The sequence below is a fragment of the Petaurus breviceps genome, unplaced genomic scaffold, assembly GCF_028583685.1.
Source record: "Petaurus breviceps papuanus isolate PSGF00001 unplaced genomic scaffold, PetGlider_PUasm1.0 90779, whole genome shotgun sequence".
Classification (NCBI taxonomy): domain Eukaryota; kingdom Metazoa; phylum Chordata; class Mammalia; order Diprotodontia; family Petauridae; genus Petaurus; species Petaurus breviceps.
Window position 1 is genome coordinate 10,583,690 of NW_027187344.1, and position 16,069 is coordinate 10,599,758.

Consider the following 16,069-nt stretch of genomic DNA (forward strand, 5'->3'; position numbering starts at 1 on the left):
ATTTGGTACTGGGTAAAAAAGAGAGAGGCTGATCAGTAGAACAGATTAAGTAACACAATAAACAGAAGCAAATAAGACCAGGAATCCTAAGGTTTGATAAACTCAAAGATACCAGCTAGCGAATCAAAAATTTACTTTTTGACAAAAGCTGTTGGGAAAACTGGAAAGGTGTCAGGCAGAAACTAGGCACAGACCAGCATGTCATACTTTATACTAAGATTAAGCTCAAAAAGAGTACATGATTCAGACATAAAGGGTGATAACGTAAGTAAATTAGTGGAGCATTGAAGAAAACAACTGTGAAATCTATAGATAGATGAGAGGTTCATGATTAAAGAAGAGATAGAGGTTTGCAGGAGCTAAAATGGATAATTTTGATTACATAAAATTAAAAGGCTTTTGCACAAATAAAATCAATGCAGATAAATTAGAAGTAGGAAAGTGGGGAAATATTTGTAGCAAATTTTTCTGATAAAAGTATCATTTAAAAAATTATATAGGGAACTGAATAAAACTTACAAGAATAACAATCATTCCCAATTGATAAATGGTCAAAGGATATGAATAAGCAGTTTTCAGAGGAAGAAATCCAATAGCCATTTGTCAATAGCCATATGAAAAAGTACTCTAAATAATAATTAGAGAAAAGCACATTAAAAGAACTCTGATGTACCCACCTCACACCCATCAGGCTGGCTAATGTGACAGAAAAGGAAAACACTTCATGTTTTATACCAAAAATACACTGTTGATGGAGTGGTAAACTAGTCCAACCATTCTTGAAAAGCAATTTGGAAAGCATACAAGTCATTCTCCAACTGACAAATGGTCAAAGGATATGAACAGGGAGTTTTCAGGTAAAGAAATTAAAGCTATCTATAGTCATGTGAAAAAAACGCTCTAAATCACTACTGATTATAAGAGAAATGCAAATTAAAACAACACTGAGGCACTACCTCACACCTATCAGATTGGTTAAAATGACAAAAAAGAAAAATGATAAATGCTGGAGAAGATGTGGGAAAATTGGAACACTTACACATTGTTGGTGGAGTTGTGAACTGATCCAACCATTTTGGAGAGAAATTTGGAACTATACCCAAGGAGCTATAAAACTATATACCTTTTGATCCAGCAACACCTTTACTAGGTCTGTTTCCCAAAGAGATCGTAAAAAAGGAAAAAGGTCCAACATGTTCAAAAATATTTATAGCAGCTCTTTTTGTGGTGGCAAAGAACTTCAAGTTGAGGGGATGCCCATCAATTAGGGAATGGCTGAACAAGTTGTGGTATATGAATGTAATGGAATACTATTGTGCTATAAGAAATGACAAGTTGGGCAGATTTCAGAAAAACCTAGAAAGACTAAAATGAATTGACGCTGAGTAAGGTGAGCAGAACCAGGAGAACATTGCACACAGTAACAGCAATATTGTATGATGACTAACTTGGATAGACTTAGCTCTTCTCATCAATAATCTAAGACAATTCCAAAAGACTCATGACGGAAAATGTTATCCACATCCAGACAAAAAACTATGGAGTCAGAATGCAGATTGAAGCATACTATTTTCTTGTCTTTGTTTTTCCTTTCTTATGGTTCTTCCCTTTTGTTTTGATTCTTCTTTCACAACATGAGAAAATATGTTTAATATTATTGCATATGTATAGCCTATATCAGATTGTTTGACATCTTGGAGAGGGGAGATGTGAAAGTGAAGAGGAAAGGGAGTGAAGGAGAAAAAAACTGGAACTCAAAATCTTATAAAAATGAATGTTGGAAATTATCTTTACATGTAGTTGGAAAAAAATACTATATTAAGGGGGAAAGCAATTTGGAACTATGCCCAAAAAACTATTAAACTATACATATTCTTTGATCCAGTAATATCACTACTAGGTCTATATCCCAAAGACATCAAAAAGAGAGGAAAATAACATACACAATACATTCACACACACACACACACACACAAACATAGCAGGGTTTTTTGGTGTGTGTTTGTTTTTTTACGGTAGCAAAGAACTGGAATTGAGATGGGAATGCCCATCAGTTGGAATATGGCTGAAACAGTTATGGTATGTGAATGCAATGGAATATTATTGTGCTATAAGAAATAATGAAGAAGATGGTTTCAGAAAAATTTAGGAAGAATTGTTTGAACTGATATATAGTAAAGTGAAAAGAATTAGGAGAACAATTTACACAGGAATAGAAATATTGTATAGATAATCAACTTCAAAAAACTTGTAACTCTGGGTCAACCAAATGACTAAACATAGCCCCAAGGATTCAGGATGAAACATACTATTCATCTTCAGATAAAGAACTGATGGACTAAGTGTAGACAGAAGCATATTTTGTTGAATTTCATTCTTTTTCTCCCTTTTGGGGAAGGGGAAAATGTCCATGATTAAATCAGAAATCTGTTTTGCATTTCTATACATATTTACAAGGGTTTCTATTTTCTTTCCTTCTCAATACATAGGGAAGGGGAAGAGGAAGGAAAAGAATTTGGAACTAAAAATAAAACAGAATTAAAGAAAAAAGGAATAAAACATTAAAAAAATAAGATAAAAATACAGTTCAATTTCCCAAATGCAGTATAGCCCATTCTCCTCTATTTCAATATGGACCCAGTTTACTGACCTCTACAGTATCTGCCCAAGAAATAAGTCCTGGTAGCTAACTCAAAGGATTAGCTATCAACTGCCTTTCAGTTTCTGGATAATATATTTTCCCCCAATATCTTAAATAATTACAAATCTCACTGAGAAGAACCCATAGCGTCCTAGTGTTTAATGTAATTGCTACAGTATTATTAGAAAACTATTATTTATAGAATTTCTTTGTCAGAAGGGAATACTATTATTTGAACTTTGTGTAGGATATCCTCCATGAAACTGGTTTATAGCTGTGGTAAGCGTGTCTCCTTATTTGATGCCTTGATGAATATGTTGATAGTAAATCTTTGAACAAGGTTATGTCTGTGATTACATCTGTCATTAAGTTTTATAATTTTGATATATATGTGAAAAATCTAATGTGAGAGGTGCATCTACAGGTACTTTTTGTGCCCGAAACATTTCATATTCCTTAAGTAAAATAAGCAGAGGAATAGTATATTCTCTATTACCTTCCAATCAATTTTTGTGATGACAGTCTGCTCTAGAAAACAGTCTGTAAAATGGTCTAACCATTGTCTTCTCACACTTTAATGAAGGACTCCCTCAATGCATGCATGTATGCATGCATGCATATCACTCTCAAGATTTTATAGAGAAGAAAAAGTGTGCATTTGGATTGGCAGGTGTGGATGTCTTCTCAGTATTTTTTGGAAATCATACAGTCAATTTTTTCCATTCTTTTGGAATCTTCCTTTTTTCGTGACATTTTCAAAACTGATCCTCAAAGACTTAAAAAACTATATTAATATCAGCGTGGGTGGCACAGTGGATACAGCACCAGGCCTGGAGTCAGGATGACCTGAGTTCAAATATGACCTCAGACACTTACCAGCTATGTGATCCTGGGCAAGTTGGTCACTTAACCCTGTTTGCCTCAGTTTCCTCAGTAAATGGCAAACCACTCCAATATCATTGCCAAAAAAACCCCAAATGGGGTCATGAAGAGTTGAATACAACTGAAATGACTAAACAATAGCATAGAGTGTGTTTCTGTATATTTGGTCAGTTTCCAGAGTCACTCCCCCAGATATTATCTTAAATATCATTGCCCCATTTCATTACACAGGTGTCCCACAGTCATACTGCAGTTTTAAGATCTAACAGCTAAAGGGGTGTGGTATCTAAATGTGATAATTCTACTATGTTGATGATAATAAGATGCTAAAGAAATTTTCAGAAATTTGTTCATTTCATGTCTATTTGCTATCACACTACTACCAAGTGTTCACTTATAAATGTTCTCTGATCCTTAAGCTTAGTTTGGACTCACTCCCAGATCTCTGCAGGTTCATTTCCCTCTATTCTGTGAGGTAATTACTGCTCAAGATCATAAAGTAGAATGTGTCCAGAAGAGGGTAATCAGAATAGCTGAAGGGCCTTGAGTTCTTGTTAAATGATGTTTAGTTGAAGGAACTGGGCATGGTTAGCCTAGAGTGAACCGACAGCTGTCTTCAAACACCTGAAGGACTGTGACATGGAAGAGACTAGCCTTGTGCTGTTTGGCTATAGAGGGCAGAATAGGATGGTTGTACATTTGATATTAGGGGAAAATTTTCTTGCAATTAGAGCTATCCAAAATTGAGCTTCCTTAAGAAGTGATGTTACCTCTCACTGGAAGTCTTAAGAAACTAAAATGACTTGCTTGTCAGGAATGTTATAATGGGATCCTTTTCAGTTACAGGCTAAACTAGATGGCTGCTGAGGTCCTTTCCAAATCTCAAATTCTGTGATTCACATCTTCCAACTCTTTTATTCAACACCTCTCTGACAAGAATCTATGAACTACTCTTTCATTTAAGCCATCCTTCTACTTAGTGGCAATTTCTCTGTTTTCTAGTTTCATTTATGGTGATAATGTCAGTATGGCTGAGATTCAGTTCCTGTCTGCTTACCTTTTGTCCAACAGTCATACAGCCCATTTAGAGAAGCAAGAATTAATGTGTGCAGAAGGTCTAAAAATACATTTTTAGCATCCTTTGCTTCCTTATCTAGTACTCCATCAAAATAATTGCAGAGGTGACAGGGCCATGCAGGATAGAGGGTTATTTTACATTTTATATTTCATGGATTGTCATGGTCCCCTAAAATGGTCATATAGTAGCCAGCTTTCTGGTGATGAGTCTCTCTATGCTTAGCTCCTTAGACAGCAGAGGTAAGTCATTGCTGTAGCCATACTGAAAGCTTTTTCCAGCTCAGCCTAGTAAGGGTCTAGCCAGAGTTTAAATTTAACTTACATAACTTTTGAGAATCTTCTGGTTACCTCCATATCATGAGAACATATCCAATGCAGTGTGTGTGTATGTGTGTGTGAATGTATTTATATATGATTACTGTCATATATAAGATATTTTATCTTTCTTCAAATCTTCCCTCTTTTTCTGCCACTAAAGTCATCATTCTCTCTGGATAGGTCATTTATGTTCCTCAGTAGACTGACACCCAAATACTTAATTTTTTTGCAACTACCGTACACAGGACCTGCATTTTCAATTTCTGTTTTAGCTATCATTGCACTGGTGATGTCAGTACAAATTGGTGTAATATTTCTGGAAAGCAATGTGGCAAAATGTCACAAGGGCTATGAAACTGACCTTGTTATTCCACAGCAAAGACTATATACCAAATAAATATTTAAAAAGAAAAACATCTATTTGTAAGAAGTTGTTAATAGTTACCAGTCAAGAACCAAATACCTTCTAGAACCTCATGCCATCTAAGGGGAAATACTAGAATGACCCTGGAACAGACCTGGTTTGGCCAGTAATTAGAGGGTGAATAAATCTTAACCACAGCCTCGCCGTTCCCCACCTTTATAACCAGCCATACCTTAGGACTTCGACCATTTTGCAGACTACCATGTGTTTGCATCTGCCTTGCATTAGCTAATTCACCTACTACCTCACTCCCTTCCCCTGACTCTTCAGCTCTTGCTCAAGGAATAAACAAATCAACAGGCCTATAACTACTACAAAGGGTGTGACACTCAAAATCCCTGGCATTCCGAGTTATAAGCTCTCTTAGCTGGGTGCCACTCTCTGTTCCTTCCTACTGATGTCAGTGCCGTCTCTCCCATGTCTCTCTCCCACTCTAGACTCCCTCCCCAATTCCACTGTGCCCTATGGAACCCCTATTTCACAAGGTAAGAAATAGCCTTTATGCAACATTAGTTCCTTTCATGCTTCTCCTTCATGCAATCATGGAAACCTGGCTCTACCAGGAGGCCATTTTCCCTACAAATGCAACCTCCTCTACTTTTGCTCTTGATCCAGATCATACCCTTCCAGTGCCAATATTCCAAGGCTGGCTCCTCCAGCCTCCCTCTATAGGTTTACTGCACATTACAATCTCCTTTCCTTCACAAACTCTATCATCCAGGTGAATTGGCATTCCCTGAACACAACATTCCATTGTCCATCTCTAAGCTTTTGTACAGGCCATCCTCATGCGTGGAATGCACTCCGTCACACCTTTCTTTTTCTGGGAATTACAAGCTCCCTTTCAAATGTTCAGCTCAACTGTTACTTCTTAAAGAAAGCTTTTGCTAATCCTCCTGCACCTTCCTCCCTCAACTGCTAGTTCTTCCAACCCCCAGGAAATTACTCTCATAGTTCATTTCCTATGCACAGTTTATTTCCTCTGATAGAGCATGAACCCCTTGAGTACCAGGATGGTTTCATTTTTGTCTTTGTATTTGCAGTGCCCAATCCCTAGTGCCTGGCCTAATGAGGTCCTTGATAAATACTCGCTAAATGAATGGCTATGAAGGTTAGAAGAGAAACAAATTGGAACTAACTGTAATGCTTGGTGGCTAAGGAATGACTGAACAGACTGTGATATAACAAACACAAGAGACTGATATCTAATCATTGAAAAATACAAAGACCCACAGTGAAAACTGAGTAAAGTCCATATGAAGTCATGAAGCCACACATGTGATCAGAGCAGTATAAGGACAGGGACAGGTGGCTACATTATGAGTAGTTACTCTTAACGTTTGTAAGTATGTTTATTTTTAACCAAACAATAAAGCATTTATTACGAGTCTACCATGTGTCAGAACTATGGTAAGCACTGGAAATACAAAGAAAAAGTTAAATATGTTAACTTAAAAATTAAATATTGCCATCAATAAAGCAAAACAACATATAAATGTTGTCCAGGCCAGATGACATACTAGCCTACGTACTCTCAGTTATTGCACATCCCAGCTAAAAACCAGGTTCATCTTTCCACGTCGCTCTACATCAACATTTTGCCCCAAAAGCCAGAAAACTGATTGGCTACAGGCACAATTCTCATGCTAAAAGCCCATCCAGATCCAGAAACCTGAGACCCTCAGGGTCTTCCTGAGACAGGACCTAGAGGTGCTGTCACATGCTCCCACCTCAGGCAAAGGCCCATTAAGAACATTTTGATCAAGTGGCAGCTGCAGAGAAACTATGGGGCCATGACTTCTCTTTCTCCACTGTGCACTATGTGATCCATCTTGCTATTTTACTAGCCCATGCCTCAGTTTTTCGAGCCCAAATGAGCTGTGTCTATTGTTCCTATTGCCATCTACTTGGCTAGATAAAATGATGTCAGGACCAAGAAACAAGGAATATCAAAAAGCCCAGTTTCTCGGCTGAGCCTTGCAGAACTAGTGGAGTAGGACACTAAATGGAATCTGAATCAAAGAGAGTCATTCTAAGGAATCTAATCAAACCAATCCATCTTAAATCCACACAACGCCACACAAAATCCCCCTCCCCCAGCCCACCATTCATGACTTCTTTACTGTCATCTACCTATACGTAACAGTGAAAATAGAAGATTAAGTTTGAATCATGCCTAAAAACTTTCCCATGCTCATCCCCCCCCCAAGGCCTCTGCCCCATCCCAAGACCTTACTCATTTAACACAATGATCTCCAGCTCTAGGTCTCCCTTGTCTTTCACCACCTGGTTGTAGCGGCTCCTCCAGGATTCCAGGGTAGAGAGAGCTTCAGCAACATACAGATCCTGGGGACACCAGGAGAGGGACAAAATAGACTCATCAGCCCAAATATCCTGGTCTTGGCACAAAGGTCAGAGGGCAAAAGAGATCTCTCACACAGGGCCTTCACGTAGTCAATCTAGCAGAGTAAAACTATAGGCCAGGCCCAACATCTACAATCCATCATTTTGAAAAACCAAAAAAAAGTGGGCAATGATGTTAGACCCTAAAATCTGAAACTGTCTAAAATCTGAGAAAATATTGCTCCCAAATTGCAAGTGACCACAAATAATAATTAAGCTTATAGAGCCCTTCTTACACAGCATCCTGAACCACTGGAATTTATGCAGCTTTCTTACCAAATGCTCAAAAGTTGATGACCACTCTTATCATCACCATCTTGGAAAGGGGCAGGGATAGTTAAACATATTACAAAGGGGAAAGCTGAGATGCAAAGGTGTCTAGTGATTTGCTGAAGTTATGGTTCCGTTATAAGCCCCTTCTTTCAAAGTCTTAGGGTCATTACAGACAGTAACAAAATTGGGACAAGAACCTAAGGTGAATAAATTGATAAGCCTGGAGCTCCTTCTATTGGACAACACTATTTCAGAAGCCTCAGGTGTCCTTTTTAATCTTCCCAAGGCACCTTCTCAGTTTCAACTTTTGTACTTTTTTCACTACCCTACATTTTTCCTGTTTTATAAACTATCCTCAATTACCTTCTTGGCAGGCAATCTTTATCCACCCTAAGTCCAATGTGACTCAATCTATCAATCTAACACAACTTACTGCCCTACTTAGGACCAATGGGGAGCAAGCTGTCCTCCCCAGGGTCAGACCCAGATGAGAGGGTGGGCAGGATTATGGCTAAAGCACTGGTCTCAAAGTAAAGAGATCTGTGTTGGCTCAGAACCTGACTGGCTGCTGGGTGACATCAGACATACATCACTTAGCCTCTCAGAGTCAGAGTTTCCTCATCTGTAAAATGGTCACTATTACCTTCCTTAAAGGGTCACTATGAAAAAGTGTCACTGGTATGGATGTGAGCTATCTTCAGTCATCCCTCCCCTGGCTTGGTTACCTTGTCCGCAAGCTGGACATGCAGTTGTTCAGCATACTCTTCACTCCGCTCTGCCCTCTCCTGCTGTGCTCGGATAGCTTTCTTCAAGGCTTCTTTGTCCCGGTCTCCTTTCTGCTTGAGGTCCTTCAGCTGCTCCATGATAGCCTCCATTTCAGCCTTATGCTGAGAACCACTGCGCTCCAAATTCTGGGGATGGGAATGAAGAATGACGCTCAATGGGCACTAAGGCTCAATGTTCTTGTTGCAGGAACAACTAATTGCTTATCATTCCCAAAGGGGATTCACACTTTAAGTTTCTTTTGGACTCCCAGATTGTTATGAAATGCTCTGGGACTACTAGATGGAGGGAAGGGAAGGGAGCAACTCTGAAGGGAGGCTATTATGCATCTTCATGATCTATACCGTATTACCCAGTAGCCTTTAAGGTATGGTAAATTCCTCTCAAAATTCCCTGTCAGGGAAAACTGACTTGATTCCTGTTATCAGATAGGAATGATATAGCACAGCATGTTCCTCATTCAGCCTTTCCTGCAAGGAAGCTCAGGGCTACATTCAAAACTCAACTGCTACAATGAATTTATCCTTAGGACTCTGATATCAAGTACTTTCTGCTTCTTTTACTGGGATTCTGCTTTGTTTTCATTTTAATTTGGTTCCTCCATCCACTAAAGTCCTACTCCAATTCCTCATCATGATGTGGAAGGAACCTGGGTTCTCAAAAACTCTGCCAGCAGAGTGTAAGCTTTAGCAGACTGTGCCAAGCTGGGAGAGCTGTAAGTGTGGGCCTAGTACCAGGTTGTACTTATGGTGTACCAGGATCAGCACAGCTAAATTTAGAGGACCACCACCAAGTTAGCACAGTGATTAATTTTTTTCTGCTACAACAACTTTCAAAGACCATCTAAGTATTAGAAGGGCTGTAAACTACATTGGTAAATGATGTACACACTAAAGAAAGCATAGATTCTTGAATTAATGAATAAATTTATTTGAAACTGCATAGTGTATATTTTTTAAAAACGATTTTAACTTTTTAACCTCAAGTCTATTTTAGAAGCAGAAAGGACATAAATTAAAAGCACGTGAACAACAACTAGTTGGAAAGGTTAATGATAAAACACCAAGGGAATGGCCAGGCAAAGCTGCTATAGACACAACTGTCCATTTAGTGGTTGCCTTAGATTTGTGGACAAAGGGAAGCCAGTCAGAACCTGAATCACAGGATGATAACTTCAGAGCTAGAAGGAACAATGAAAGTCAAACAAGAGCAACCTACTTATTTTCAGAGGAGAAAATTGAGGTATAAGGAAGATAAGTGACATGCACAAGGTCACTTGTGGTCGAATCAAGATTTGAACCCAGGTTCTCTGACACTAGAGCAAGTATGCTTTTGCACTGTACCCTATAAACACAGCACTTCATGGGTATGTAAAAGATACAACATGCAGGGGTGGCTAGGTGGCTCAATGAAAAGAGCGCCAGCCCTGGAGTCAGGAGGACCTGAGTTCAAATCCAGCCTCAGACACTTGACACACTTACTAGCATGTGACCACGGGCAAGTCACTTAACCCCAATTGCCCTCCAAAAAGCAAAAAATAAAAAAAGTCCATTTACAAAGATACAACATGCAATCACAGGCCATAAATGCATTGTAGGGCCATAGTCATGGTACACTGACTGTACACTTCTTGGGTTGGTCTCCTTATCTGTCTCTACTAGAGAAGCCTAGACACACTATCATGAAGTATTGGAACCTAGAACTCTGAAGGACTAGTACCTTAATTTGGATTACAAGACGACTGTTCTCTGCTTCTTTAGACCGCAATTGTGTCTGCAAATGCCCCCGCATGGATTCCATAGTCTTGGAGAGTTCTGATGCTGTCTTAGCTTGAGCCTGCAGAGGGATCATGTCAGAAGAGTTCCTTTCCCTTGCTGGACACACATGTCCCCCATACTTGTGATAATCACAAGCTGTATGCCTTAGCCCTACCCAGAGGGCTGCTCAAATTTTATGAAACTGCCACAACATATTGACTATGAGGGGATGAGAGTGGGTGTTTGATGGACCCCCCACCTCCCAGTATCTTAAATGTGGTTTTTTCCAAGGACAGAGATAAAAAAAAAAAACCTTGAAGAGAATTTTAAATATGGGAAAAATATTAAGAATATTCACTGTTAAAACAAAATGGAGGGGTTGAGAGTCTAGAGAGGATAGCAGGGAGGAACAAACAATAACTGAAAGATCTGGGGTACCAATGTCACAATAATTTCCTATTTCAAACTCTCTCTACACAACAGGAAAAAAATAAACCTGGAGTAGGGAAAGAAACTACCTTCTCACACTGAATTTCTTGTAGCAGCTCTTCTACTTCCTTGTCTTTATCTTGTAGTAATAGCAGCAGGCGCTAGAAGACAACACACATCTCAGTTTCCCTTGGTGGAGGGGTGGGCATGAGAGTTCCAAGGCAAACTGTTACCTTTGTACTTTCTGGCTAAGAGGGCACCCTCATGTCCCAGGCCTGGGACTCATCACTTGGTCATTGGGGCCTGGCAGTTAGGCTGACCCAGGCTACACAGTCTAAACCACAACCCACATGTTGAAATTAATGAGGCACATGCCTTCTAGAGGGTGTAGAACAAATATTCTGAATAAAATGTAGTTGACTCTAGGAAAAAGTCATTGTATTTCTGAGCTCCCCAGAAACGGGATCCATGGCAATATTATGTCAAAATTAACCCTTCTAATACTGACCTAAATGAATCTAGAGTTATTTATATACATTTTGCAAAGCAAACTATGGCTCAGAAAGGCAAGAAAATCCACTGACACTGCCCAGGACTCTTATCTGCATGGACTCAGTGCCCTGAATTCCCCAAGAAAACCCTTTAACCATTTAAACAAGATCAAGAAGATGGTTTCACATTACCGCTTTTTCTGAGTCGGCTTCGGCTAGTCGTTTTAATAGATTTCCTTGTTGCTCCATCAGCTTTTCTGAATCCTTTGGAGACAATCAAACTATCAAGGACATCATAAAACCAACCTCCCCCCACCCACCCACCTGCCCCACAGCCTCTACCCTGAGTGATACTGATCTCGAAAGGAAAGGCTGCATATTATTTTCCTGCTCTCATGTATTCCTTCCCCATGGAAGTTGTCATACCAGAGAAGGAAAGAGCAGGGTAGTTAGGTTCCTAATGTTCTTGATGAACATAAATCAATACAGCGGCTCCCTCTTTTGAAGGACAGCAGGTCAAAGAACCAGGTCCCTATTCTATTCTCTTTGATTTGAGGCCAAAAGGAAGAGAAAACAATGATTCCCTTTGATATGCTTTAACCAACCAATCAAGAACTTACTTAGCTTACGACACTATCAGATATATGGAGAATTTAGAGAAATATGGGGAAACTTGCATGAACTAGTGCAGGTTAAAGAAAGCACATCTAGAACAACACTGGACATAATAAGCATAATAATATAAATAAAAATCCTCCAAAGAAGCTAAACTCAAATTAAATGCCACCACCAACTCTGGTCCTGCAGGAGAGTTGATAAAACACATTTCCTGATCCTCTCATCAAAGAGATAGTTACAGAGGCTGAATACTACAGATGCTATAAAACACAGTCACTGTTATCAGTTAGTTTTGTTAAGCTGTTTTTCTTTGTTATAATAAAAATTTCTTGGAGGATAGAGAGGGAGTAAAAGAGGAAACTACTTTGATATTAAAAAAAACAAAAAGAGGTTATCAAGTAAAACTTTTATATGGTGGAAAAACTTATTTATCACTTAACTCTCTTCCCTGAGAATATGTTTCAGGTAATTAATGATTTAACTACTCATCTCAGTGAGCCCCACTTTGTTCCCTGTTCACAATCAGAAAAGGGCAATGATCACAGAATCACAGAATAGTAAGTGAATATAGACCTTGGATCTAGTCTAATCCTCTCATTCTTACAATGAGCAGCAAATTAAATTATAGCAACAAATTAATAAACAACAAAGCAATTAAGGTCTAGAGAGCAAAAAAGTTACTGACAGAGATGGGGATAAGACTCAGATCATCTAAACTTACAGCTTAAGTGCTCTTTCCAATATGGAAATATATATTAGGCAGCCCCTATTAGATATTGGCTTTGATTCTTTAAAAAACAAAATAATTACAGCTGTCCAACAACGGAATAAGGGGGTCTCAAAATGCAGCGAGCTCCCCTTTGCTAGAAGCAAAGACTGAAAGACCCTTTATCTGGGATTAGAGGAGATCCCTACAAAGGTAGGAGGTTAGATTACATAATACCTAAGGTCTCTTTAAATCCGGAGATTCTATCATTTCCTGTTTTAAAATCTTAGTATGAAAGCAGAAAGGTGGAGAAGAATACACAATGTTATAAGCAAGTTGTACATAGCGGGCTGGGTTTTCCACAAAAAAAAAAAAAAAAACAAAAGGAAGGTGATAAAAACAATGGCTCAGGGAGGAAGGCCCAGGATTACCTCTTTAGAATGTTGCTCCTTCAGCAAATCTCTAAGAGTACGATTAGTCTCTTCAAAAGTACTCAACTTCTGGAGGAGAAGTTCCTTTTGCCGGGTCAGTGTATTGATGTCAGTGCAAGTCATGTGTTTCTCCTAGAATTTAATCAAATAACCAGTAAGAATTTGTAACTGAATGCCCACCACATAGGTGCCTGGCACTGTGCTCAGTGCTATAGGTGATACAAAGAAACTAAAAGATAAGGATCCCTCTGCTTTTAAGGAACATACAGTCTAGCTGGGGAGTGTAAGAGAGAATCACAATTAATCAAAAGCTAAGTAACAAGGTAAGATAGTGTATGATAACGATTAAATAAGTGGCAGAGGCAGTAAGTGTTACACAGGAATTAAAAGAAAATGACTGTGGGTTGAAGTACTTACACAAGAGAAGGGACTTCATCTGGGCCTTGAAATAGAACCAGGATTTGAATGGACAAGAGAAAAGTATAACCCCTCGAGGCCTTTCATTTCTTGGACATCTACAACATGCCTTGCTATCCTATGACCCCCAGTGATGTGTTACTGGTTTTCTCTGGACTCACCAGTGATGAACCAACTCTTCTAAATAATAGCTGAGAATAGGAGGAGTAGGAAGAAACAAGTACATTCAACGATGTACCAGGATGAACTGACCAAACCTAGAACCCTAGTTCTCTAGCTAGTGGAAAGGAATTATAAGGTACCCACTAACACCAAAGCATCAAAGTCACCTTGAGAACCACAAAGAAAGTGCTAGTCGCTCTCCTACCACTTACCGATTTCAGTTTCCCGATTGTATCCTTCAGTGCCATCACTTGCTTGGCAGCGGCTGCTCCATCCATCTCTGCTTCCACGAGTTTAGACATGAGACATTCTTTTTCCTGTTGCAAATGCCTTTTTTGTAGCCTGTAAATACAGTTTGGTTCTTCGTGTCATCACCTCCAACACAAAGGGCCTTCTCTCTCTCTCCAAAACCCCCATTTCCATGGTGCTTTCTAACCTTAGAAGTCAGGAATCATTAAACTATCCCTAGAAGATGGGAAAAATTGAGGTCCCAGAAAGGGTAAATTGGTAGGGAGAGAAAGGAGCAGAAAGGAAATTTAATGCCATACTTTCTGCCTTTTTATGACTATCTGCTCTCCCCTGGTCATTTCTACTTCCAGAAAAGTACAGTGGGATTGGGGTGAGGGGGTATGGGAAAAGGGAGAAAGGGTGGGTGCACAAGGGACATATTCTGAATTGATTTAAACTTTGGAAAAGTTACAAAATTGAAAGGCCACCCAGTGGAAAATGTGCTATAATAAGCAACACCTCCAGGTAAGACATTTCTGATAATAAAAAATAAAATCCTACAGATACCTCTATAGTAGAGAGTGAGTATTCGGGAAGTATAAGAATGGGAGAAAAACTGCTTTACACTGTAAAATCTTTTTCCTCCTTGATACGCTCAATATTTTGTCGAAGCATGGTGTTCTCATGCTCAGTCTCTGCCAGCTCGTGGGCCACCTCCTCCAGCTCTTCCTTCCGCTCCTCTAGGAACCGTTTCGCCATCTGGCGCTCCCCTTTCTGCATCTTTACCTAAAGAAGGGATCACAAGTATAATCCGAATGGCCAAAGAAGTAAAAAGATTTTTCATCCGTGGGACCCCTCTACTCAGAGGTAGGGGAGCATAGGGAAGTTGATAGAGAAGGCAGTGATGAGGAGAGATTAGCAAGGACTTTCTGTAGACTGGAGATGCCAAGGAGTAGGGCTGTCTCTAGCGGGGTACAGAGCCCAAGGCAAATCAAATCATATTGTGTGGAGTGCCCCCCTTAACATTTTTACACAGGTAAAATCTGATTAAAATGAACAACAAGGGCAGCCTTCAAGAAGGGGTAGAGGGGAAGAGATGTCACAAAAGGGCAACATGCAACCTGAGGGGTGTGTATGGAGACGGGGAGGGGGACTGTTGCCAGGCAGCCAGCTGGGGGTGGGGTGGGGTAGGGTGGAGGTGAGGAGACTGAGGGAGTTACATGCTCATATGTACATCAGTGCATTCAGGAGTATTTTTTTAAGCACCAGCTGATGAAGATACTCTGTTCCTTTCTCTCAATGCTTCCCTGATAGTCTAGTGAACTGGTTGTCACAAGAGCACAGGAACCCGATTACACTCCAAAAAAGATGCAGAACCACAGGCAATCATCCCAATTTGCCATACAATAGCTCTGCTAAGAACTGGGGAGTGGAGGGGGAAAGGGTGTTTATTTTTGACAATGGGGCTTCCCTAGACATATGTTTATAGTAGAAAGTACTTTCCTGAACCCATCCTCCCAGTTTGACTGTTCTGGACTATCCTAATCTCTACTAGTACAAATGACAATATTCTATTCCTAGGACTAAATGTCTTGTGGGTGCCAAGGGGAACAAGGCTGCAGAAACCACCCCAAGTTCATGTCCTACTTCACACTTCCTCTGCCAATTCTCCTTACTACTCCCTCTTAGCTCATCATAATAGGCATACCTCCGATTTAAGACAACCAACTGTATTTATTAAACCATCCATCTTCTTCTCATAACGGTTTGTCTTGCAGTGACCAGAATCTTCATCCTCTGTAGAGAGGTCACTTAATCGCATCACTGAAACCAGTTTTTCTGAAGATGGTGAAGATACCTCTAGACAACAAGGTGGACTCTGACACAAAGTGATCAATAAAGATAACATCACCATCAAGCAAAACTTTACAAACCTTAAGTTAAAAAACTGTTGCACAGCACACTGGAGATGGGGATGGGATGGGGGGGGGGGCAAAGTAATCAACCAACTATAGAATATATACTGTGA

At 39.7% G+C, this 16,069-nt stretch overlaps 1 protein-coding gene across 4 annotated transcripts in view; it reads right to left on the minus strand.

Annotated features, from left to right (window-relative positions):
- ODF2 (outer dense fiber of sperm tails 2) overlaps window positions 1-16,069 on the minus strand; it is a 35,103-nt gene that overhangs the window by 13,742 nt on the left and 5,292 nt on the right. For all 4 annotated transcript variants that reach the window (XM_069069483.1, XM_069069485.1, XM_069069484.1 and 1 more), the window contains 9 exons: window positions 15,749-15,919; window positions 14,666-14,826; window positions 14,025-14,154; window positions 13,234-13,365; window positions 11,671-11,742; window positions 11,077-11,148; window positions 10,521-10,637; window positions 8,744-8,929; window positions 7,579-7,688 (listed from right to left, as the gene is read on the minus strand). In XM_069069483.1, coding sequence (XP_068925584.1) covers window positions 7,579-7,688; window positions 8,744-8,929; window positions 10,521-10,637; window positions 11,077-11,148; window positions 11,671-11,742; window positions 13,234-13,365; window positions 14,025-14,154; window positions 14,666-14,826; window positions 15,749-15,919 — 1,151 coding nt within the window. The remainder of the gene's footprint in view (window positions 1-7,578; window positions 7,689-8,743; window positions 8,930-10,520; window positions 10,638-11,076; window positions 11,149-11,670; window positions 11,743-13,233; window positions 13,366-14,024; window positions 14,155-14,665; window positions 14,827-15,748; window positions 15,920-16,069) is intronic.